General features: G+C 44.6%; 1 protein-coding gene across 2 annotated transcripts; it reads left to right on the top strand.

Moving 5' to 3' along the window:
- The first annotated feature begins 3,113 nt into the window (after positions 1–3,113).
- Positions 3,114–8,903, top strand: sp3a (sp3a transcription factor). Of its 2 annotated transcripts, XM_076263790.1 has the most exons (7): positions 3,114–3,235; positions 3,565–3,662; positions 3,835–3,930; positions 4,439–5,726; positions 6,789–6,978; positions 7,945–8,141; positions 8,541–8,903. In XM_076263790.1, exons 1-7 carry the CDS (start codon positions 3,229–3,231, stop codon positions 8,825–8,827), a joined length of 2,163 nt encoding a protein of 720 aa, XP_076119905.1. In that variant the 5' UTR covers positions 3,114–3,228; the 3' UTR covers positions 8,828–8,903. The 2 variants fall into 2 exon arrangements, with proteins under 2 accessions (XP_076119905.1, XP_076119906.1); XM_076263791.1 differs by lacking the exon at positions 3,835–3,930.
- Positions 8,904–25,820: the final 16,917 nt, after the last annotated feature.

Below are 25,820 nucleotides of genomic sequence, written 5' to 3'. Positions count from 1 at the left end.
ACAGTATAAAGTTATTCAAAATTATGTTGATGTAGCTAATCTACAGAGACAAATCATAAACATTTTTTTGGTATTTTATGCAGGCCAAAAGCAAACTAGAGTTTAGTAGAAACAAATGGGCTCTCAAGATACCACGGCCAAAGAGATTGGATTTTCCCCTTTCCTCTGAAAATAGGGCTCACTGCAGATGAACAACACATTATCATGTAACTTCCTCTTTATCTGAAATCAAGTTGTTTTCATTACATTTTCCCTCTATTGTCACAAATTTGCTAAATGAAGTAGAAGGATTATGAGATATCAAAGGGGCGATTAGTTGCTGGTTAGGCCCTTTCTGTCTCATGGTACCAATGTTCTGTCACCATCATCAATCAAGTGGTGCCACTCCGCCCAGAGGCAAACCACAGTGGCACCACACCAAGACTGGCAATGAGAATAAAGGCAACTCAAAGAACTGAGCTCATGAAAGACCAAAGCCTGCTATTATAAATCATACTAGTTCAAGACTAACCCCAAAGCACTTGGAAAAATACAAATAATGCCTTACAATAAGTGTTTAGAATAGATGAAAATAAACACATAAATAAAGATGACATTTTCAGCACAACGCACAATTAAGGCATCTCGTGATTGTTTCCAACATGATAACAGGAACTGATTGTGTGGCCATGGTAATATGAAGACACATATTTTGGAACCTATCTCAACTCCAAAAGAAAACACTGTATAAATGCAATGTGATTGTGTTCTATACTCTATATTAATGTAGGCTATTTACATTGTATGCATAAACATAAAATATTGCAATGGATTTTAGCCACTCAAAACAGATCCTGAATTTGACGTTTCAAGGTTTCCACGAAACTTGCCTCCCACATCTTTTAAATCTTCTACGTACCACTATCCATGCCTGTTTTCTACAAAAAAATATGTGTATACGGAAGGAGGTATGGAACAAGTAGATAACACTTAAGCATCCATGCTCAACACCAGACAAAAAAATTCTATAATTTAAGAACTTAGAAGACAGCAGTACTGTATGCAATCTCCAAAGTTTCTCACCAAGTGTCTTCACCATTTTCAGGTGGAGAACCTATTATTGTCTGGAGAGGTCTTAGGCTACTGCATTTTAGTCCTGTGTCCTTACCAGCCGTTTCCTTGGTTGTCATTGAGACACATTTGATATTCTACCCACATGTCTCCCTGCTGCAGCATTTTTGAAGCTTCCCCCCGTGCTTCCATTTATATTGTTCCACCAGGTGTCTCCAACAGGGCTGTCTCACCACATGCAGTCACCTTTTCCTCAGATCAGACCACACCAGCAGAACTGTCAATATGTTAATATGACACTGTCAAGACCTATTCATACAGTCAAATGGTCAGCAGGCTCTGCTATTTTCACCCTTACAGACAGAGAGACAGAATGCATGCAGACTGCTTTGCAAAGCCTAGCAGTAGGCAATAACTGATTGTCACTTTGTCAAAGGACCAAAATAAATATGATCAATCATCCTATGGCCTGTTGTTTCTCTTTACCGCTACTACTGCTAGATGTTTCATAAGCATCTATTATGGTCAAAACTATCATTTCTATTTCTCTCAGATACATGAAGGAATTCATAATTTCTTAGCAGCTATTTACCTGAACCTTCATTTGTTTGTGTAGTAAATACATACTGTATAAGGCTACCATACTTCTTTAGTATAATTTATGCATTTACAATAATGTAATTTGTATAATGACCACACATATGGACATATACCTGTGGTTTCATATCCATGGCAAAACGTCGATCAAAGACAAAAAGGTCAGAAATTATGTTTGATGGTCTCAAGGCGTTTCAATCGATACAAGATTTTAGACAATAATGGAAGACATTTGACTTCCCCATTAAAGCTTGACTCTTTGTGAGGTTAGCCAACTGGAGAGAAGTAATTTCTTATGCTGTAGTGAGAGCATTGAGTGCAGCTGCACACGATTTCTAAAGACTGTCCCTGCAGGTCTGTGTTTACCTGACACTTGGATTGACAGCAGAGTGATTGGAAATATCCACTTTCCACTGACACGAGCCCTCGAGTACCAGGAAAGTGCTTTTGTAGTCTGGCTGTAATGGCCTAAGTTTGAATTGAAGGCTGGAAGAAAATGCACCACTTCGGTCTCACTCAGGTAGGACTTGACAGCTTTCAGGATACTTTGTAGAATCAGGGAGACTCAGCACTTAACATTTTGTGGTCAAAATTTTCAGCTCAATCATGGCTGTCCGGGTTTAAACTTACTGTATCTGCCTATACCTCACTAGGAATTTGTTAAAGACAACAACCTTGAGGCAACGTTTTGGGGTAATGTCAATATTATGCTTTATTTAATACACATTTTCTAACGCAGTTACTAAGTGCAAAACAGTAGGTCCAATAATGACGTTAGCCCTTCTTACTGAAATAAAGTGCAAAACTTGAAGAAAAAAAGGGTTGCGAACTTGCCAGCATGCCTCTTTTTTGAGACGCTGGGGTCTTACAAACGTCTGAGAAATTACATTGAAATGAGGCTGATATGTTTACCTAGCCTAGGGGACAAACACAACAGCCCATCACAGAGCGCCAACACTCAGAAATAGAGTTTCCAACACTCCACATAGGCTATCCTTTCTACTCAATCGGCTGCTCGACGAGCCATTTACCGTCAGGCTAAATGGCTAATGTTACCAACCTCACGTTTCGAGTCTGTTACTTCTGTCTGTGCGTTGTTTTAATTGAAAATGTATGCAATCGATCAGGCGAAAATCTACTCTAGCTGGCAGATACCCCGGAATTCGACAACAACACTGGCCATTTCCTAGGACATTAAAAGGTCTTTGCCATGCAGTTTGTTACCTCGCTAACTAAGATAGCTAGCATATCTTGAACAGCTGAACGCGATTCCCTTCCTGCAAGAATGCAAACAGGAAACAGTCGACTGATAACATGATTGTCGCGTGACTGGACTAATGACATTTCACGAGCGTACGCGCAACAGCCAATTGATTTTAAGAAGAACGGCGGGACTTCCTGTGAGTGACGAAAATTTTACAGTCAAGCTTAGAAGCCCCACCTTTTGTGTTTCCCGCACCGTCAATCAAAATAGAAAAAAATTGACTCGAATCACCGATCGCAGCCCGCCTCCGATTAATATAATCATGTGTGGCGTGTGATTAAACCGAGCTTTTTATTCCAATTAATGTAATCCACGCAATGACTGGTATGTAAAATACAAATACAGATACGACTTTCCGTATAGGGTTTCTGCAGCCCCTGGCTAAGCTAATGTTAGCCAAGTATTGAGCTAGCTTGGTTTGCAGTTGTTTGGCTGGCTAATCTTACTAGAGCAAAGCTGTTTGCTAACATAGCTTGGATTCTCTTTAGCTTATCAGTCTTCTCGTTTCTCATGTCTCACTGATGTCGAAGTATTGTAAATGTTCTCAAGTTGTTGCGCGTGTTTGTAATGTTTTAGTGATTGTAAAGATAAGTAAAGTGCGTAGTTAAGTGGTTTGTTTTGCTTCGTTTCCTTCTTACTGTGGCTTTCTGTAGCCCCTGAACAGCCAGTGAAACAAGAGGAAATGGCTGCCTTAGACGTGGACAGCAGTCAAGGCGACTTTCTGCAGCAAGATGGTAGCAGAGGAGATCAGGTATTTTTATCATTCCTTTCTCGCATGCTCTTCTGCCAGGGTTGTTGTTAGTGCATGGTGCTTTGTGAAGTTCACACGTTTTAAAATTTGTTGTAAAAAGTCGTACTTCCTGTGTGGCTCCGGACTAACGGCCACCCACTTTCTTCTTTTAAAACCCGCCCATTGTGGGTAGGACGCTCCGCCGTCACCGCTTGCTCTGCTGGCAGCTACCTGCAGCAAGATTGGGTCGCCATCGTCAGAGGGAGATAACGGTGCTGCCGCTGTAGTGGTAAGTCACCCCCTCTGATGTTGGGATGATGACTTAACCGATTCGGTTCATCCGTGCGATATCGCTAGAACAAAAGATCGTCATATTGGCACTAATTGACTTCTTGTGCTAAGAGTCCAGACAATGGAGATGCATTATGTTATTGATAGAGCTCTCTGCATTTTGTCTGTGAAAGTGGGTCCCAAAAACAGGGGGGGGGGGGGGGTGCGAATAACAGTCGGGACGCTGTAGGACATTTTTTCATTTTTTTTTTTTGTAATGGTCAGATTCACTAATTGTAATTTTCAGATCCACTAATCACTAATTCAACTCGTGTGAACGATCAGACACCGTCAGGCATGCCCTTGCAACTTAATAGGAACAGTCATTCATCTGTTTTAAAGACAGACTAGTGCCCCTTCCTTTTCCTTTCCATTTTTCCCCACATGATTAAACAGACAAACAGTTCATACTCAAAGAAAGATGGTAAGTTTGATGAATGTGTGGTTTCCACAAACTTCCCCCATAGACGACAACAGACCTCACCTCCATCCAGTTAACCGGGACGACGGAGCGATGGGAGGCCTTAACCCCCACAAGTGTAAAAGAGGAGCCGGGCATCGTGCACATCAACACCAACACGGGACTCGTGACCTCTAACGGACAGTACGTGCTCCCACTTCAGAGCCTCCAGAGCCAGCCCATATTTGTGACGTCGGGCGGAGACGGCTCGGCCAACGCAGTGCCTAACATCCAGTACCAGGTGATCCCGCAGATCCAGACCGATGGGCAGCTGGGCTTCTCCACCTCCACGGTGGACACGTCCGCCCTGGGCCAGGACGGCGTGGGGCAGATCCAGATCCTGCCCGACGGCAGCCAGGCCATAAGTGTGTCGTCCTCCAGCGACCTCCTTACCAACCACCAGAACCTCATATCACAGACTGGCCATGTCCAGCAGATCCAGGGAGTGTCCCTGGGTAGCTCTGCCTTCAGCAGCCAAGGTCAGGTTGTCACTAATGTGCCTATGGGCTTGCCCGGGAACATCACCTTCGTCCCCATCAACAGCCTGGACCTGGACTCGTTAGGGCTGTCGGGGGCACAGACGATAGCCACGGGGGTCACTGCCGACGGACAGCTCATTATGGCAGGCCAGCCGACGGACGGCTCGGAGAAAGTGGGTGAGACCATCACACTGGCGGCCGGCGGTGACCCCAACGCCACCCAAGACATGTTTGTGCCTACGAGCTCCGCCTCGGTCACCACCACCCCGTCCTCCGCCGCCTCCCACCTGCCCGAGACGATAGACGGCACCGGGGTGCTGACGCAGGCCACTGCCGTCTCTGCTGGCTCAGAGCAGGTGGACGCCTCGGGCCTGGGCGACGGCTACCTGCAGCAGCAGAACCAGGTGCAGGGCATCCAGGTGTCCTCGGCCCAGCCCATCATCCAGCTGCAGCAGGTGCCACTGCAGAGCGCCGACGGCCAGGTGCAGGGCACGCAGAACGTGCAGCTCATCAACCCGGGCACCTTCCTCATCCAGGCCCAGACGGTGACGCCCAGCGGCCAGATCCAGTGGCAGACCTTCCAGGTGCAGGGCGTGCAGAACCTGCAGAACCTGCACCTGCAGACGGCGCCCGCCACGCAGCAGATCACGCTGGCGCCCGTGCAGACGCTCTCGCTGGGCCAGGGCGCCACGCTGGGGTCCAGTCCCGTCAGCATCGCCTCGGGGCAGATCCCCAACCTGCAGACGGTCACCGTCAACTCCGTGGCCCAGGCGGGCATCCAGTTCCAGCAGGCGGACGAGACAGACAGCCCTGGAGGTAAATCTAATACTTTCTCTGCTCACAACTGGAAGTGGGAAGAGGAAGTGATTTTACTCTCAGATACATATTTCATAATACAGTCTTTTGTTAGAATGTTCTATGGACCCTTTCAACAAGGTAAACAAAAACAATGCTTTGGGCCCCAATCTACTTCCTCTGCATTAAGATAACATATGGAATGTTAAAAAGGAAGTCTTATGGGGCCAACTATGATGCTGATAATGAAAATTCCATGAAAGGGTCTATAGAATGTATAATTTTATAGTTGATAGAATGCTGTATACTACCAGAACCTTAGAAGTGTTTGAAGGAATGACACTCCGTACATACAGGGCAATCCGTGATTGCCCTGTAAAACAGACATGCAAATATATCTGGTTTTATGGTGGATGATTTGGTTGCTCCTGGTTTTTATGGTCTGGGTCTCACAGTGGTATTTGTATGTTAAGGATGACTGATTTTACTAGACCCTTTGTCCATAACAGATAAGACAGAGATACACAAGCTCATAAAACAGGTCGAGGTTCACTGGCAGGACTTGCTTGGCTTGATTTGATGTTTATACACAAGGAATATTAGCTGTCAGTCTCATCGCACTACCAAAGAGATGTACTGCAGCATTGGAATGTTTCATGTAATTAGATGTCTAAATGTCCCCCCTGTTTTCATATAAGTCATATGTGTCCAAGTCATACGTCATAGTTAAAGTAGATCCAGCATAGTGTATTATGGTTTTTACAGTTTGATGCACTTTTGATGGCTACATTGTAGCCAATTGGAGATTGAGCCAAAAGGATATGATTACTGTGTTTGGCAGTCATGCCAAGCAGAAGCAGAACCCTGCCTATGTGTCACAAACCCTTCCTTGATATCAGCGGCACTGCTGCCGGTATATGCTCACTGACGTGCATGTACATCCCTCTCCTCTCCTCCTCCACTCCTCTCTCCTCTCCTCCTCCACTCCTCTCTCCTCTCCTCTCCTCTCCCCTCTCCTCTCCTCTCCCCTCTCCTCTCCTCCTCCACTCCTCTCTCCTCTCCTCTCCTCTCCTCTCTCTCCAGACATCCACATCAAAGAGGAGCCGGAATCGGAGGAGTGGCAGCTGAGCAGCGACTCGACGCTCAACACCAGTGACCTGTCGCACCTGCGCGTGCGGCTGGTGGAGGAGGACGGAGAGCAGCTGGGCCAGGAGGGCAAGAGGCTGCGCAGGGTGGCCTGCACCTGCCCTAACTGCAAGGAGGCGGGAGGGAGGTGAGCACTTCCTGGACAGCTCAGCAAAGGACAGGGGCATTTGAAGGAAGATTAACTTATGCAGAGTACTTTATTCTGAATATGTACTGGGAAATGTAAGGTGTCCTTGTATGTGTGCTTTATTATATGGCATATCTTATTATTGAATTACTTTTATGATGTTTCAAATTTGCATTCCAAGAATAGCTTTGTAGAAATTAAAAAAAATAACATATACCTCATCTAGTCATGTAGTTAGGTTGCTTGTCTAAAGCTGTACATTCCAAAGATCTAGATAACGTAGATGTAGATTCCAGACATTGCACTGGAGGCTACATCTGTCTAGGTGTTGCTTTAGTGATGCTTGTTGATACAAAATTCTATAAAAATTGGATTTTAAAATACATTATGTGTGCACTGTAAAAGGCATAAATGGTTTTGGAATTTAGAAATGATTTAGGTATCCTGAATCGTAAAATGCAGAAGGGAACTATTTTAGAAATTCAGTGAGTTCTGCATTCTGCGAGTATGATGCATGTGCACTCAGTCATTAACAAATTTCTAGTAGTGGCACCTAGATAGATAGATAGATAGATACTTTATTGATCCAGGGGATCAATAAAGTATCTATCTATCTATCTATGTACCTCACAACAGTAGGAACAGTAGTTCATAGAATTATTGAGCAGGTCACATACTATTTGTTACTATCATTTTCTAACAATATATCTGTTTTTTTTCTGGACAAAATTGTTTAATATATTTTTACATCTGTGTGCATATAGCTGTATTGCAACTGGAGAGAATATATCCATAACTCCAACATTGGTGGTGCTAGCCAAATAAACAAAAGTAGTGGTTATTGAAGTGAAGAATGTATTATTCAGCCTCTAATGTTTGTAGAGAAGTAGTGGTTATTGAAGTGAAGAATGTGTTATTCAGCCTCTAATGTTTGTGTCTGTTTGTGTCTGCCTGTGTTTGCACCAGGGGCTCCAACATGGGCAAGAAGAAGCAGCACATCTGCCACATTCCGGGCTGTGGGAAGGTGTACGGCAAGACGTCTCACCTGCGCGCCCACCTGCGCTGGCACTCTGGGGAGCGCCCCTTCGTCTGTTCCTGGTCCTTCTGCGGCAAGAGGTTCACGCGCAGCGACGAGCTGCAGAGACACCGGAGGACACACACAGGTACGCGCACACACACATGCTCGCACGCAGAGTGTGGGGCTGTCTCGCTGCGACGGGCCGAGCGACAGCTCTCCATCTGTCCCTGCGTGACTCCTCGTTAGGGGGCCTGTTTAAGATCCTCAGTAACGCCGTTTACAGCAGTCACAAGCCTCTCCTGATTTTGAATTACTCAGTGTGCGCGTACTTTGACAAGTGCATTTAGCATTTAGATTTTTTCCCGGGAAACCTCATTTTCTGCTCCAGGAGGTGTGTGTGTGTGTTTGTGTGTGTGTGTGTGTGTGGTGTGTGGTGTGTGTGTGTGTGTGTGTGTGTGTGTTTTTCTCCTTTCTGTCTGGAGCACTTTTATGCAGAATAATCGTCTAATGTGTCTGATAATCCTGCCTCTCACTCTGCCCGCAGGAGAGAAGAAGTTTGTCTGTCCGGAGTGTTCCAAGCGCTTCATGCGCAGCGACCACCTGGCCAAGCACATCAAGACGCACCAGAACAAGAAGGGCACGAACTCTGGCGGTGGGGGCGGCGCGGTGGTGGCCAGCGCCGACTCCACCGCCTCGTCGGACAGCCTGATCACGGCCAGCGGCACCACGCTCATCCTCACCAACATCCCGCAGGGCCAGCAGGACGTGCTCTCCACCACCGAGATCCCCCTGCAGCTCGTCACCGTCTCGGCCAGCGAGGTCATGGAGTGACCTGCAGCTCCACCCTCCTCTCCTCCCCTCCTTAATAATTCCTTCTGAGCTCCCCCTTCGCAACCCATCTCCCCCCCCCCCCACACACACACACACACACACACCCCCCTCCCCAACCTCACGGCCTCAACCGCAACGGATAGACTTCTCCTCACTCGTCTCTTTACTTGTTTTATTTTTTTCCTTTCTTTTGTACACATGCATACAGTATATATATGTACGTAACTATATATATATATATATATATATATATATTTTAACAAGAGGAAAAGAAATGAATGATCAGTTTCAGCTTATGTAAACACACACTGAAATGCCTTATTTTGGATCATAATCTAAACTGTTTGTTTTTTTGCATGTGCTCTTCGAGCTTTTCCATACACGTTAGTTTGAGTGGGGACGAGATAAAAAAAAAAAGGATGTTGACAGAAGTCATAGGAAACTCTTGAGTGTTGTGAGTCTGGTGTGCTTGTAAAGGTTTTGGTGGTTGTGTGTGCTCGTTGTTGGCCAACGTTGAAGGTGTGTGTGTCAGCACACGAAGCGTTCGTTTTAGCAAGTGTTTAGGCTTCTGATCGGCCACAGCCAAGCAGCTGCTGCAGCACCCGAGAGTCTCTCAGTGTTGCATCGTGTACATTTAATTACACATGATTTCCTCAATAGCATTTACGAATTCTTGTTCTTGTTTATTTTCAAATGACATCTGTTTGAATGCGCGCATACCTATCTGGAAGGTTCGCACAGTCGTCTCGGTGAATATTGCAGGGGTCAAAAATGGAACAATCATGTAATTAAAAAGGTTTTTTTGTATATTTTTTTTTTCTCTCAAAGGTCTACAGTTGATCTGCTGTTATATGCATTACTTGCAAAATCAAGTCTTTGAAGCGAAAAGCTATTTATATTAGGCTTTACATAGTGAACTGTTCTTTGTGCTATCAGAATCTCATTTTAAAATTACCTTTTAAATATGTATGATATTCAAATTGTGTAACTTTTGTAGGAGAAGAAAAAGAACTGAAAAGCATATGATTTTTTTTTTCTTCAAAATTGAAGTCCTAGAGTTCTTTTTACTGAAAAAAATGTATGCTTGAGGGTTGAAAAATTGCCAAATTTGACTTAATTCTCAGCGAGACTTGGTCATGCAGTACTGTCAGAGGGCACAAAGGAGCGCGCGCTCCCCTGCCGTGCCTGATACTTTAGCAGGGAGTTGCACACACACACGTGTCATTTGGTGTCGGACCAAAAGAGGAGCTGAATTATGCAGCCGCCATATTACCTGTGCTGTGTCAAGCTGTACCTGTCAGGGTTTTTGAATGACACCCCCCCCCCCCCGCCCCCTAATGCCCCCTTCTCCCAGTGCCCCTCCTACTGCCCTTGCCCTCCATACTGTAGCCAGGTTAAGGGATGCTGCACCTTTAACGTCTTTGTCATCCAGAGTGCAAGGCAAAAGTACCCTTTTTTGTTAATGTTTGCATCAGTTGCAGTTTGATATGATCTTTTTGTAAAAAAGAAAAAAGAAGAAAAAATGGAAAAACAAACTTTTATATACTGCCTAGAATACTGTTATCAACTTGCTCTGTCATTGTATGTATATGTCCAAGTATATTTAGTTTTTTTTGTTTTGTTAATCTATTATTTTTTTTTCCAGCCCGATTTTCTCCAGTAGTCTCTGATTTGTGTCCTCCCTCTCTGTCGCTCTGCTCCTGACGTTGGAGACGCTGCCATGCTTAATTGAAGGGTTGTAGTGAGTTGTGTGTGGCAAAGCTGGCGTGCTGTTGCGTTGCGTTTTCTCTCTCTTTTTTTCCTGGATGTGCAGCAGCTCACTACAGACCACATGAGGTTTCACACGCGCCTCAGTGGAACTGAAGAATACTACACATTCAGTGGTAATAAATAAAACACTATTTTTGACTTTTGATTTGATTATCTTTTTGTTATAATTGCCATCGTTTAGAGATTTCACGTTTTGAGGAAGGCATTGTTAACTTGTTTCTGTCTTGTGATGTCCACATGTCATATTCATTATAAATAGCATTTTAACCTTTGGGTGTACTTTGGGATTATGATATTCTTATTATATTTTTTTTGTTTCCAACAAAAGCCTAAAATTGTTGTACAATGCCCGCTTTTGAGGGCAGCGTTTTATTTCACACTAAAATGACTAAACTGAACCCTGTGGTGAGGTGTCTTGTTTTCTGGTAGAGAGGAGGTGAAGAACTCAAAAGGCTGCCGGTGCCTTCACAAAAGATGTGTGAAAGACAGCAAGTATGTATGTCCTTGTAGAGAGCAGCCTAATGCCTTTGTATCAAGGACACACTTTGATTCCTATTTGAATCTTTTGTGATGCCTTGCTAGATCTGCATCTGTTGCTAAATCTGCTGTTTGTCTATAATGACTTGTAGAGCTCAAGGCTGCTTAGCAGGGAACAGAGTCCATGACCTTGAGGGTGGTCTGGGAGTAGCCCTCAATCCAGCAGGGGTCACTGCAACCACAGGAGCTGAGGAGATCCACACTTGGCCCTCTAACCACCCCAAACCACCCAAATGGATAGGACCAAACACCTAGACTAGACACGACAAACCACTAGATTGAGCAGGACACAAGAAGCATCCAGAGGGACCAGTAGGTGACAGATTTTTTTCTCTCAAAAACTGTCAAATGTTTTTTACTTGAACCGATGCAGGGGCCAAACATGAAAGTTGAGGCCATGGTGCCCCTTCATCACTCATAATTCCTCTACCATTCATTTGTATAAAGGGGCAGCACTATTCTGCAAGATAATTTTGTAGGCTCATTCAGTGGAGCTAAGGCAAAGTCCATTACCATCAATCAGCAATTATGAGCTGCAGCTTGAAAACGTATCTAGCCATTGGCAGACACGAAGAAATATTTCACTTCACCTTATATTTAAAAAAGGTTCAATGAATTTCAATGAAGCTCTATGGAAGTGAAAAAAATGGTTCTAATTCAGTAGTGTAGGAGTATATTGTCTCTCATATTTTACCTTCTTGGTCAATCCTTCATAAGTTTTACATTGCTTTTGTGCTGCTTATTTTATTTTGCAGGGGCTATTGTTGCTAGTGTGCAACTTTTACATCAGTCAAGAATCTCTTTTGTGAGGGCTCCCTAGCCTGCAGGTCCGAATATGAGTGCACTATACATGTATAGAAGAAGCATATTGTTCCTGTGTACATTTGTGTCTGTGCTGGGTGAATATTATTAGAAATGTGCTATAATCAATCCTTTCACCTGGAAAGAGCAAAGGAAGTGTAAAGCTCATGGTCCTGACTTGATTTGCCTGTGGATGGAGGGGGGGGGGGGGGGGGACAAAAAATGTAGCCCCATAAACGTTAAAAAAGGGGCACGTCCATTTTCTTCCACCTTTCATTTGCATAATTTAATGAATTCAATTCATTGTAATGCAATACCAAGTGCAGGAGGAACATCGAATGACAGTTTGAGTTAATGAAATGTGTTAACGGTATCATCATTTACTTGTATGTTAATTAGTCCAATTAATTTTCTGTGCACGGTGATCTGAATATTGCAATAATGATCTGCACCCCTGCCGGAATGAGAAGTGCCACACGGAAGGCGCCAGCGGTCCCATGAGTCATAGCCGGAGCTTTCCAGTTCGTGCACACGGCCATTTACAGACAGCCGTTCAGCACTTTTATCTGTATCTCGCTAGAGCGCTAAGTGTAGGTGCCATCAGCCCACAGCACCTAATATGACCCTGCTTCCCTCTCCGTCTAAGAGTGTAAGAATGGCTCAGGCTGGCTGTGTGTTATCCAGGTATTGGGTGGAGTGAGAGTGATAGCAAGGGGGTGATGGTGGTGGTGTCCTTATGTCACATCAGTAGCCATCTCCTTCAGCCCTCACTTATATTCTATGTTTTTGGTGATGTGTGGTATGTTTGTATTGAGTGGTTTCTGCAGATCTCTGGTGAAGGGGCAGATTTCTGTATGTGTGAGTGTATTGATTCCGTCTACAAATTTGTTGGCCTCGGCTTTGCTGTGAGACTGATAAGTTGCGCTGCTTCAGCGCCGCTCAGGAGAGCTGGACATTTCTGCTGGACCTCCAAGAGATAAGCTGCCAATGCAGGCGCATCGCCTTCAGCAGGCCATCCAGGATGGGGGAAGAAATGTGAGTATGATAGCATACAGACAGACAACATTTATATTTGCATCAGACAACTACAATATGTGCTACAAAAGAACAAAATTAATTGGTGCCCAAAATATCACGTTTATTTTGTGCATCAGAATAGATTTTTAAATAGACGCAATTGAATGTTTTGTTCCAAAGAGGTGATAAGAGAAACCTAAGATCACATATTTATGCATGGGCCTGAGTGAAAGCTATCTGACTACAACCAAAATCTCATTACTGACCGGTATTTCTTTTCTCTTCTCTTATTGAAACAGTAAGAAGAGAAAAATACTCCTCTTTTGGGTCAAGCATGCAGTTACCCAAACCAAGTCACACAAACCATTTCTGATTAGGCCTGATTGAGTTGTATACGTTCTTTCATTATGTCTCTTCAACAACAACAACAAAAAAAACAGGATGTGTCTGTGTGGCTGATAGAAAGGGCATTTGCACTTGCTTAGCTGCACTTCTCTAAGTGTGTGGTTATTCTCTTCTCAATCAGTGTCTTGCTTTGTAGTTTGGGAGACGGCACCGATCCCCTGCAAAAGGGTGCAGAGTGAGGATCTAAAAGCTTGGAGGTCTCAGTGGATGCAATTTAGTCTCTGATTTGGGACAGAGAGGTATAATTCCATGTGTTCTCTAACATACTTTAGGTTGTTTGTGGTTTGTGGTCCGTAGACCCAAATGTGTGTTTTTTGTGTGTGCTGCAGAGCTCTCCTTTCCAGGCCTGCTCCTGGAGATTTGCCATGTAATTGCACTAGGTGTTTCCACTTTCTTTATTCCAATTCATGTGCAAAGCACACAAATAAGATAACTATGGAGATGCCAGGGGCCTGTCGACAACATGCACAGTAGCATAATAACATAAAGGCATTTTGAAGCTCTATTTCTGACACAATTTCAAAATACGTGGGGGATTGTGTACCCAGGCCAATTTCACCAGAGTAATTTGAGATGACAGGCGATTTTTTTTTTGTCATCATCTTCACCTGATGCAACAGTTCTACATGAAAGAAGTGGATTTCATCTCCATTGCTCATGCACAGTAAATGTTCTTATGTTAGACTTGGAGAAATACATTCAGCATTTAACAGAAAGTACCATTTCCATCTGCCATTTTGTGAGTACAAGCATGGAACTGACATTGCTTTTAAAAAACATTTCACGGTAGCAATTTCAAGTGTTGTTCTCTTTGTTAGGGTGCATCAAGCATTTTTTTTCCGCCCTTCACTCTGTTGCGGACAGTTGTGTATATGGGAGTTTGAAGCGAGTTAGGAAGGACGGGAGCTCATGGATGTAAGTGCCTGTGGGCCATCAGGCCGACTCCAAACACTCTGCGCCTCTCTCTGCTGTGAAGTAGCTGGCCTCGGCCTCTCTGCATTCCCAGCACACGTTTGCCCTTGATCAACTGCAGAAGGCAGACAATGAAGCAGATCATTTTCCCCAGGCATGAAAACACAGCATGGATCAACTCAATAACCTGATATTCCCTGTCTACTGAATATGGCCAATTTTGTAGCAGGTCAGTGATTTTTTTTTAACTCCTCCTTTTTTGTGTGTGTGTGTGTGAGTGTGGCAGAGACAATTTGGTGACCTCCCCGTGGAGTCCCAGCAGGGCGAGAGTGGAGAGTGGAGTCAGAGCGTGCCAAAGTCTTTCTGTTGACATTGGGCTTTTTAAAGGGGGCCCCCTGCTCAAGGTGAACTGCATCCTGGGGTGGCTGAGGGTGCCTATTATGCAAACGGGGCAAGTGGGCGAGCGAGAGAGAGCAGGCGAGCGGGAGCCACAGACAGGCTTGTTGTTTACCTCAAGTTTCCTGCTATTACTCGTCATCAGTGCTCAACAGAGGTGTCTGGGTGGGGTGTTAAAATGGAAAGGAGAGGAATTTACAGGCAGATAGAAAAGAAATGACCCAAACTGCGAATGTTTTTCTCATCCTGCTATTCTCTCTCTCTCTATCTATCCCTCTCTCTCTCTCTCTTTCTCTGTCTGTCTCTCTGCAGAGAGAGATGTGTTATTTGTGAGGTCTAATTAGGTGTTTTCTTGTTTGGTGGAAATTGCCGGTTTGCATCACTGTTCACTTGCAGAGGAAAGCATTTGAATAGTGTTATTCTATGTCATTGTTGTTCATTTAAGATGTTAAGTGATGTTCCGATTGGTGCTGTCGACCTTTGCTCTCTTTTGTTTCATCTCAGCACATGAAATCAATTTGGATGAGGATTTTGGTACACTTCCGTTTGAAATATTTATTTATCCATTTGGATGAGGATTTTGGTATACTCGCATTTTAAATATTTATTGTGTGTATGCAGCCCTCTTGGTGTCTGACATGTTGACCAGTGAATTTTGAGTGAAGTTTCAGAAGACAAACCTCACCCATCACCAGATGCTTGTCTGCCTGAGCACAGACCTTTTTTTTCTCTCTCTATTTTTTCCCTTTAGAGACTGACAAGAACCATTCCAAGAAATGTTATTCAGTCAGTCATATAAAAGAAAAGTGAATTGAGCGGTGAAAGGAATAGTCTCCCTCTCTCCTTTTCTCCATCCCCAAAATGTGCATTAAACGGTGTCAGCTAAATCTCAGGGGGTCAGCGCAGAGTCCCCATGGATACGGCTGCCTGCTGTAGTGGAGGAGGCTAGTCCCCCCACACCACCCCCTACCCCACTGGGTGCCGTTGGGCTGATGGCTCTCCATATCCTGCCGTCATGTCGGTGGCAGCTTTGACACAGGTAATATGCATGCAGCCTGACAGTGCCTGAGACGTGCGGCGGCGACAATGATGTACATATCATTTTCCTCGCTGACTGATTGAAGACTGTAATCTGCACAGGACTTTCTCTCTGATTACACACGTCTCACCGAGCAAAACAAGGGCCAGGGCGCCGCAGCTGGGCACCGCGATCTGCCGCCGGGCTCCGGAGAGCGCTCTTCCCCCCCCCTCCCCGACGAGAGGACTGGCGCTCTGCCCCCAGGGGCGGGCACAATTTTCATCCCATTTCAGTGGCGCCGTCGCTCTCTTGCACGCAAGCGGCAGATGTGGTGGTGGTGGTGGTGGTGGTGTGTGTGTGTGTGTGGGGTGGAGGGGTGAGTGTGTGTGCACGCCGTGGACAGTTGGTCAAACAGTGTCTGTCGGGGCGGATGACACTAGGTGCGCCGATTGATTGCGACTCTCAAGGTCGCGCTTGTCTCACTGACGAGACATACACATTTCCTCCAGGTAGAACGAGGGGGAAACTTTTTTATGAGCGAGGCAGCTCAGGGCTGCCATCTCCAGAGGACAGAGGGGTGTGGACAGGGTCAGCGCCCTGTAAGCGGAGAGCCGGCGGCCACCGCACCCCCCCCCCCCTGAAACCCACCCCCCCCTCCCCCACTGGGCTTCATCTCTGAGCCAGTCGCCCCCTCAGCGCCAACTCTCCTGACCACACCAAACTGCGCCGCTCCCACAGTTAACCTGCAGCCAGATGTCAAGCGGATCAGCAGGGACACTGCCGACTGATATACATGGACATCTCTCGTCAGAACAAAAGAGCAGAACTGACAGCCAGAGCAAGCCCATTCTGTCGTCTGGCACAGAGTACACGGTACCCACCTCCCTGTCCTTATAACCTTGTCTCCGGCATTAGTCTCTTCTTTTAAATGACAAAAGATATCTCTGTCGACAGTGGGTCACTCTGTTACAGAGGGAACCTAGCACATTAGACTGCGAGTCCCAGGAGAGAAGTAATGAGTTCTGGGCAATTGACCAACCTGACACAGTTTAGTGCACATCCTCTGACTTAGAGCTGTCATCATTACCACTTCCTTCAAGGTTCCCTCCACAGCCCTGCCTCTCTGCCTTTATGGGCATGCAGAGAAGGCCAGGTAAGGCGTGGAGGTAGCTGCTGGCAAAAACCTACCACCAGTCCCACTCTGCTTCCCAAGTCATTTTTAGTGTGTTAGTGAACAGCAGGACTAGAGGAAGTATAATGTGTTTTTTAAGGTCATGAATTTGCATTTTTGCTCCCTAATTATGTTTTTTCTAATTATTATTTGTTTGGAGCAATTAATAGCTTGGATATCGCAGTATCAACTCATTTTCAGCTCTTGTCAATTCAGTCATATTTAGAGAGGATGCCTGCCAGTTTATACTTATTAATTATGATCACATTTGCACGTATGTACCCTATGTACTGAACAGGGATGATTGGAGCTCGCCAGGGAAGTACTGTAGAGTAGACATGCGATTATGCCTTTGACTCGAGGCTTTTTTTTATCCGTTTTCCTTGTCAAGTTTTGTCCTCCACCCACACTTGTCTTATGTTCTACATCCAAATGAGCAGCTTGAAATAAAGGAGAGGAACTTTACATTGTGCCAGAAACGGAATGGAAATTACGGGCAGTGTCAGATAATTGAGCTTGTCTTAAGAGACATGTTAATAACAGGCAGAGATGCGGAAGACATGTCACTCCATGCTCGGGGGTGACAGACTCTCTCCGCTGTTGATGAGCTGTTTAGAGGGGAGATTGTTCCCTGCAAACAGCATCGTTATTACGAGCTGGCAAGCTGCTTGCATGTGTACCCAATTCAGCTTGAACTGACAGAATCCAATTGACCAGGACATATTCATACACTTTATTTTCTTTATTCTCACCAACAATGTGCATAATTACTGCAGCTAGTAAAAACTGAAAATAGAAATTCGTGGCGTGCAGTTCACAGGAGAACAATGCAGATGCTGTCACACTAAGCATTTCTGTGTATCGTCAAATTGCCCTCGCTCCTATTTACACTTACTGGGATAATGCTCCTATCTCAGATCGTCTGCCTCAATAAAACGAGATGCAGTGCTAAACTTTATGCATTCTGCTTGTGTGGAAGCTGTCCAGCGATATGCCTACACACAAAAGGTGTTTTAGAATTTATTTTTCCCTTGTCATTTCTTTAATACCGAAATGGATTTTTCTTCTTCCATTTGCTCACTCATACAATTCCTGCTGCAGTTTGTCTTTAGAATAATTTGTTGGTATTTAGATTTTTAAAATATATATATTTTAGTTGGACAAGTGAGATCAGGTCAGCTTAGAGAAGGACTTATCTCCACTGTTCTGTCTTTAAGTGACCGCGTAGATGCCCTAGTATATATCCTGTAGTATATGTCCCTCTCTAGCATCACCATTAGAATGTGGCCAAGTCCAGTTGAATTCACAGAATTTCCCATGACTTCCTCCCCACGGCGGAGGCATGCACTCTCCCCAGCGCTGGCCAACAAGGCCTCTGTTATCTGGGGGAAATGTGTCCGCTCTGAGGTGAGGCCGGCTTTGTGCTCTCATCCAGGCCACCTCTCTCCCTTTGTTGCGGTAACAAGCTCGGCTCAGGCTCCAGCGAAGCGAGAAATTGTAAACTCTCCAGAAAGGCCCAGCGAGAGATAACGCTGCAGTGTTTGCCACCAATGCGCTTGGGGATGGATCAGATAACAGAGAGTCCCACGCCAGAATGGGAGTGATGATACCACCCCCTCTATGGAGAGTCATGTTTAATCCCCCCGCCTTTGTATTCACTTGCAAATACCCCTGTCACCATAAATATGTATTGAAGCTTTCTCAGACACTGTTCAATACGCATTTATCAGATTTGTCCCCTTTTTTTACCTGCTCATTTTCCACCGTCGGACCCACTACTGTGGGACCACTGAGCTTTAAGTGACTTTTTAAGATTTGGCATAATAACTCCTGTCTCAGTTGTAGGCATGTGCTCCTTTTGTGGAGAGAGAGGTTCACCAGCCAGTTGAGTCAGCAAAGGTAGAAATACAAGTAGTGCCCACTTTCACTCCAATTTCTACATCACTGGTGGTGAGCCCTCTGGATAGATGTAGTGGGTCTGATTTAATAAAATAGACAATAGATGGTGCCTACTTGACTACCCAGTGAAATGCTCATAAATACATAGCTTTATTGTTGCTGTTGATCAGTATGGTAAAGTATGGGTATGGTGATTGTGGTACTCCCTGAGGTGTTTTAATGTATAGGCTTGGTTGTTTGGGGTGATATAGGATTTTGAGAAATATTATGTATGAGAAATATCTAAGATATAAGACAAACAGTGAAATGGGGATTGTGACACACCTCAACAGTGAAAACAAACACATAAATATTATGATATCCTCCTGAGACCGAATCCATAGACCTATGTCCTCTGTAGTGGACATAGGTTCTAGATGCATACCCCTTTACCCCTTTGAGCTATTCTATCAATTCCTGTGGTCTTTCATGAGGACATCCTGGGCTTTCTAATGATATATCATGTGATTGGCTGGGTTGCTGGGAACCTCCTCTTTCTTGTTCTCAAAAATGGTTGACATCAAAACAAGCACATTTTATGGAAGGAGGAGATAAGTCAAATAGTGTCTTCTTATTAAGCATTCATTATGATGGCAATATATAGTCTTTTTAATGAAAATGTCAGGAATCATATGATTCATTTTGAAAGAAGTTAAAGGAACCATATGTAAGATTGTGGCCAAAACTAGTACTGCAATCACTTTCAAATTACTGTAGAGCGGTGTATCCCCTCCCCCTCCCCCCTGACTCGAGGTTGCCAACCCAGATGCCGAAACACTACTGACTTTGTGATTAGTAGATAGGTAGAGGGTGGCGCATCAGGCCAAAACACAACATGACATGACAAAACACAACATCAACATCAGTTGAGTGCTGCAACTTCACTTTTTAAATGACAATATCTTGGCCGGACTACTGTTGTCAGTGATATAAGTATTTGAAATGAACATGATTTCTTAATGTCTAGTAACATATCAGGGCCATTTTATGATTAATTGAAATACATTTCTTACATACGGTTCCTTTAAGTTATTTACATTTTGAAATAATAGTGACTTCGTGAATGTCCATTATAATGGACACCAGGACCAAAATATTTTGATTTTTTGGGAAATCTAGGAGATCATTTGTAGGATGAATGAGGGGGGGTCAGATTTGGAGCTTTCAGGTGATGAGTGAGTGAAACAGAGATGAGGACTATGAACCTGCGCCTCAAGAAGATAGCGAGGAAGAGTAAGACTAAAAAATGAATTATCGCAGATGAAAGAAAAACATGAAAATGAAATGAACAATCCAGAAAAAAAATACAACTGTCCAAAAAGGCAAATAAAGGATAAATAACCTTTTCCTTTATATTTGGTTAAGTTTACCCTTAATTTAATACCACTAAAAGCATAATTTGTCCATTTTTGTCTATTTTTATGGCTACCTTTTCATACTAAAACGGTCCTTTTGTCCACCACAGGGGACATGCTATAAAATTTAAAATAAAAAAAAAAGAAAAAAAAAAGAAAAAAAATGTTTAAATGTTTTTTTTAATCCTAAATAGAAAGGAAATCACAACAAAAAAGAAATTGTTGGACACTTTTTTTCTTGGTTCCCAGTATATAGGAGTATAGTAGTAGAAAGTAGTGGGGCAGTTATGCATCCGTGGCCCGTATGGATGAATTTCCCCTTGGGGATCAATAAAGTATCTATCTATCTATCTATCTATCTATGGCCTGGGGGAAGATGGTCCTTCCTTTTCTCATTTCTGGCCTTGAGAGAATGGAGGTGCTTCCCATGTAGCCTTTGAAATGTAGTGAACATCCTATGTGATTCTATTTGTCCTAGAACGGCAGCGCCTGGTATATATGCTGTGTAACCCAGGTAGTGTACTGCTGATCATTTGCTCGGCACATCTAATCACTCTGTGCTGGGCCATCTTGTTCAGAGAGTTACTATTGCTGTAGGCTACCACATGTTTTCAGAAATAACAAACACTATTGTGGCAGTATTGAAGGTCTGCAACTATGTAGGTAATATTTAGAATTGTCTCAGCCTACTGAGGTGAGATAGGTGCTGTGTTTTTCAACAAAGTGGAGATATGTGATGTCCATGACAGATACTCAAAGATGTGAACTCCAAGGTATCTGAAACTACTCCCTCTCTCCACAGGGGCGCCTTAGATTTTTGGTGGTGTATAATGCATACTCTGCTTTTCCCTCCTGAGGTCCATCACCAACTCTTTGGTTTTGGAGACATTGAACTCTAAAATGTTTTCTTTACACCATGATGACAACATCTCAACTTCATTCAGATAGGTTGTGTCATTTTTGCTAGATACGAGTCCTACCTCCACCAAGTTGTCTGCACATTTAACAACTGAGTTGGATCAGTGTGAGGTTATGCAGTGCATGTGGCTAAGAGTGACAGGTTTGGTTGCTGCCTAATCAATAGCACAAGTAATCATCTTCTCCTGTGTATTACTATAAACTGTACTGATGCAAGACACAAAATATTACAGGACTTTTACCCCATCTACAACATACACACATACACACATATACATATACTCATACACATACACACATACACACATACACACACACACACACACACACACACACCCACACACACGCACATGATGCACATACACATTCACAAACACACATACACACACATACACATACACATACACACACGCACACACACACACACACACACACACACACTCATACACATACACATACACATACACATACACATACACATACACATACACACACACATACACATACACATACACATGATACACATACACAATAGCAAACACACACACATATAGATAGATGTAGCATATAGAATATATGGCAGTCTGTAATTAAGTTCATACAAATACGAGCACAAATACGACCATAGCATTTATCCAATTCAATAAAGCTCATTATGTGAGCACCTTTTTATTGCAATGTCTGGCTGGCAACAAGGCTCTCTGCTGTCTAATCGGAGCGTAGCCATCTGAAACTCATTATGCCCCGGAGCGGTGTGGTGCGGTGCAGAGCGGCCTTGTGCCGGAGCTGCCTCCATTAAAACGGTGGAGCAGGGCCTGTCAGCGCTCCGCCGCGGCCCGAATCAAGCTGTCAATTACACAACGTGTTTATGGAAATTACATGTTTGTTAACATGCTGGAAAAATGTGCTCTCAGCTCGAGCAGCATGAGAGCACGGAACAATTTCTCTCCCAAGTCACCTTTCAGACTGATGTGGGCGATCCTCATCAGATCGCTGACAAGGTGGGCATTTTAATATCGGCCCCTTGAGAATGGCAGTGAAGAGAGGACTTGCAGAAAGACTTTGCTGCATATATGCTCTGAATCTGTAGACAACAGAAGGCAGCTTGTTCTTTACCGTTTCTATTGTTCAGTCTCTTCAGCGCTTGCATGTGTGACAATGTCAGCCATTCAGCGGAGCACAAGGCTCCATCGGCGTCCTCTGAAAAATGGGTCCTGACACCGTCCGATTGTGCAGGTACTTGAAACTGCTGCATGCGAGAGATCAGAGTAGATGATTTCTGTCAAGACATCCAACTCCATTTGAAGTGTGATGAGGTGGGCCGGCCTGGGCCAGGACTCCGCTAGAGAGGTGGGAGCGGGATGTCGGCCTCTGACATTGTGTGAGATAATTTAACCATGGCCTCTCCCTGCTTCTGCATGAGGGAGCGCCAATGAATTCATGAGGTGGTGGGAGTCATTTGCAACAGAAGGTGCTGAGACTGTTATCCCATCCTAAAGCACTTCATTTCAAATACCTGTCAAAACTATCCATATGTAATGAAAAGGCAAGACAATTATCTTAAATATTGTGCATAGCATGTACAGAGAACAAACTGTACCGTTAAGGGTTGCCTGAACAGTGACCAGAGCTTTGTACTCCTATAGGGCATCTCTGATGTGTTTATTCATGTAGATTACTCAGCTGAACTGTTCCATTATTGTCTGCACACAGAGACCCTCATTTGGAGGCACCAGGAGATCGTGACATTGAGAGTATTGACAGGCCTGCCTGAGACATGCTTGGCCCAACTCATTGCTCAGAGGGTAATTGTGTTGGAGCAATTACCTCACTAATGCATTCTGAAAGCATCCAGGAAAAATAATTTCCTCGTTAAAAGGGCATTTTGTGCTACTTACAGTGACTTTGTGACAGCATATTTTGATTTTCCGGCACTTTTTTCCCCCCGTTGCCCCTTGTTTGAGCTCTCGCGCGGCGTCCTCTTAGGCGAGACCCGCAACACCTGCGTACCAGTCCTCCTTACTAAGGGAAACACGATGGATCTAATTTACACACACAACCTGGGTGCACGGCGAGTGAGGAGGCAGAGTTGTGCGAGATGTGTGCTCGGCGCCTGGTGTTAAATGAGGACCAGGGGCCCCCACAGTAAGACATCCCGCGCCCCCTCAGGAGCCGTAGCACCTGTCAGGTATGATCACAATGCCCCTGGGCATGCGAGTGTTCAGGGAAACTGTCATCACACAATTATTCTCACCATTACTGCCCCGCGGGCGAGACTCCATGCAACGCACCGCGCCGATCGGCGACGCATGGCTCTGATACTCTCGCACGCCGCTCAGATTGGGCTCCATCGTGGCCTTTTAAAATACGCGCACATCTCACTTATATAATAGTGATAAAGTGATCTGGACATGATCTACTATAATTTAGTCTCTTTGAGAGAGACTTGCTAAAGCTTTCTGTTGCTGTGCGCCCTATAGATGCTGGCCCATACATTTGCACCTTTTTTTGACATTGACAGGCGGGTTTACTTCAGTATACTGTGAGTTTGAACATGTACATCAGCATGTGCATTACTGGTGTGTCCATGTGTGTATTTGTTGTCTGTGGTTGTGTATCTCTTCCAGGTGGCTTTCAGGAGCAGAAGAAGGTATAATCCCACTCTGGGTAAGTCTTGCAGTGTCACATAGTTTTAACACCATGCCTGCAAAGTGCAATTTATAATCTGTGATGAGTGTTTGAAATGCCTTGAAACACATTTGGAAATCCTGGAGTTCTGAAAAAAATATATATTTTCCATTTGTGAGGATGGTAAACATCCAGTTGACTAAGAACAGATTTATAATGGCATACTGATGAGTGTCGGTTATTTACATGTTTTGATTATAAGAATGAATAATTGACCACCAACAAATTATTGTTGCTTATTATTTGTGTCTTTATTTATTCATTTAGCCCTTATTTACCTGGGTAAACCAATTAAGAGTCAATTAGTAATTATTTGTGATTATTCTCCAGCTGCCAACAGCAGGAACGATGTTGAGAAAACAAAGAGCATAGCAACTAAGCAGTGTTACAGGTGCTTACAGGTGACTTTCACCATCATACCTGCTTGCGCAGTCAGTTGTAGATGTATATGGGATAGGTGGGTACGCATATATTGCTAAGTAGATGTATATGGGATAGGTGGGTACGCATATATTGCTATTTGCTCTTGGTTTGATTGGTTTGTCAAGACTATAATGACCTCATTTATTATACTCCTAATGCCATAGCACAACAGTAATGTGAAGCGACATCAGATGTTTTAAGCATACTCCAGATTCTAGACTTTCTCCAAATTAGCTTACCGGTATATTTTTTATGTCAACCTATTCATTACACATTTGGATACAAGCTTGTACAAGATAAAAACAACCTGCATGCACACAAGGGCAAACCACTCTCTCTGGCCATAGAATCTACAGCCCCACCCTCCAAGCACAAATGGTATTTCAGTAAGGTATAGATAGCTCTATATATCTCCACCATATATGTCCCTGTCCACTACTGTGAGGACGGCTCAGTGGTTCTCCGGGCTGATCCCGGCACCCTGGGGCCCGTGTGAGTGGAGGTCGATAGCCAGTCACAGCTCAAAGCCTTCACTCAGAGATAACCCGCGCTGAGGCCTCAGAAGCCAGCCACCATCACATCAAGCCATCGCAACGTTTCAGCTGGCGCCTGTGCAGCCGCCATGTCTCATGTCTCCCAAATAGCCTCTGCTGGGCTGACTTCATTATACACAGCCATTCCACAACGGAGCCGCTATGCTAATTATTTATCTTGGCACAGTGCGGTTACCTTATTGTACCGTCATCCTCCAGATGCAAGATCACTGAGCACAAGTAACAGGGAGAAGAGTGTGTGTGTGTGCTGTGTAGGTGTGTGTGTGTGTGTGTGTGTGTGTGTGGGGGGGGGGGGGGGTTGTGTGTATGTATGTGTGTGTTCAGGTAAGGCTACCAGATTGAGTTTAACAAGCCAGATGGGTTGTAATTGTCTGATCAGTCCAATGTTTGCAGGTTTTTATGCCTTTTATTACGGCTTGTTTTCCTTACACGCAATTTAGCTTCCTGGTTTCTCTTACTCTGGGGAGGCCAGGTATGTCCTGACTGTGCCATGGCATGCACACACACACACACACACACACACACACACACACACACTCACACACACACACCCACACACACCTCCCTCGAGGCAAACAGACGGATGTTATACATGCAAACACACATACACATACACACACACAAACACGCGCACACACACACACACACACACACACTCACACACACACACCCACACACACCTCCCTCGAGGCAAACAGACGGATGTTATACATGCAAACACACATACACATACACACACACAAACACACACGCACACACACACACACACACACACATACACGCACACACATCCTGCAGGGAGTGGAGCGTGACCTGGCGTGGGGCTGCTGGGTGGTTGACCTGACAGAAGCCCTGTCCTCCCCGGCCTCCTGCCACACTGCTGTGATTTCACCGCCCGCCACAGAGCCTGTCGCACGCCAGCATATGGCTAATGTGCCCTCCCTGAGCACCGCCGTGTGTGTGGACAGAATCGGAACATATTTTCCCTGTTTTCCTTTTCCCCCCTACTTTTCCTCCTCCTCCATGCTTTACTTCAGAGCTGACATTTTCTTCTCGTCTTTTTTTCCCAGATAGCGTTTATTTTTCTCCC

The sequence above is a fragment of the Alosa pseudoharengus genome, unplaced genomic scaffold (assembly GCF_046254945.1).
Source record: "Alosa pseudoharengus isolate Yale_2024_CS ecotype anadromous, Long Island Sound unplaced genomic scaffold, YU_APseudo_1.1 YU_APseudo_1.1_scf_3, whole genome shotgun sequence".
In the NCBI taxonomy this organism is placed as follows: Eukaryota; Metazoa; Chordata; class Actinopteri; order Clupeiformes; family Clupeidae; genus Alosa; species Alosa pseudoharengus.
Note: the sequence above shows the minus strand (reverse complement) of the source record. Positions and strands in the feature narration are given on the sequence as shown.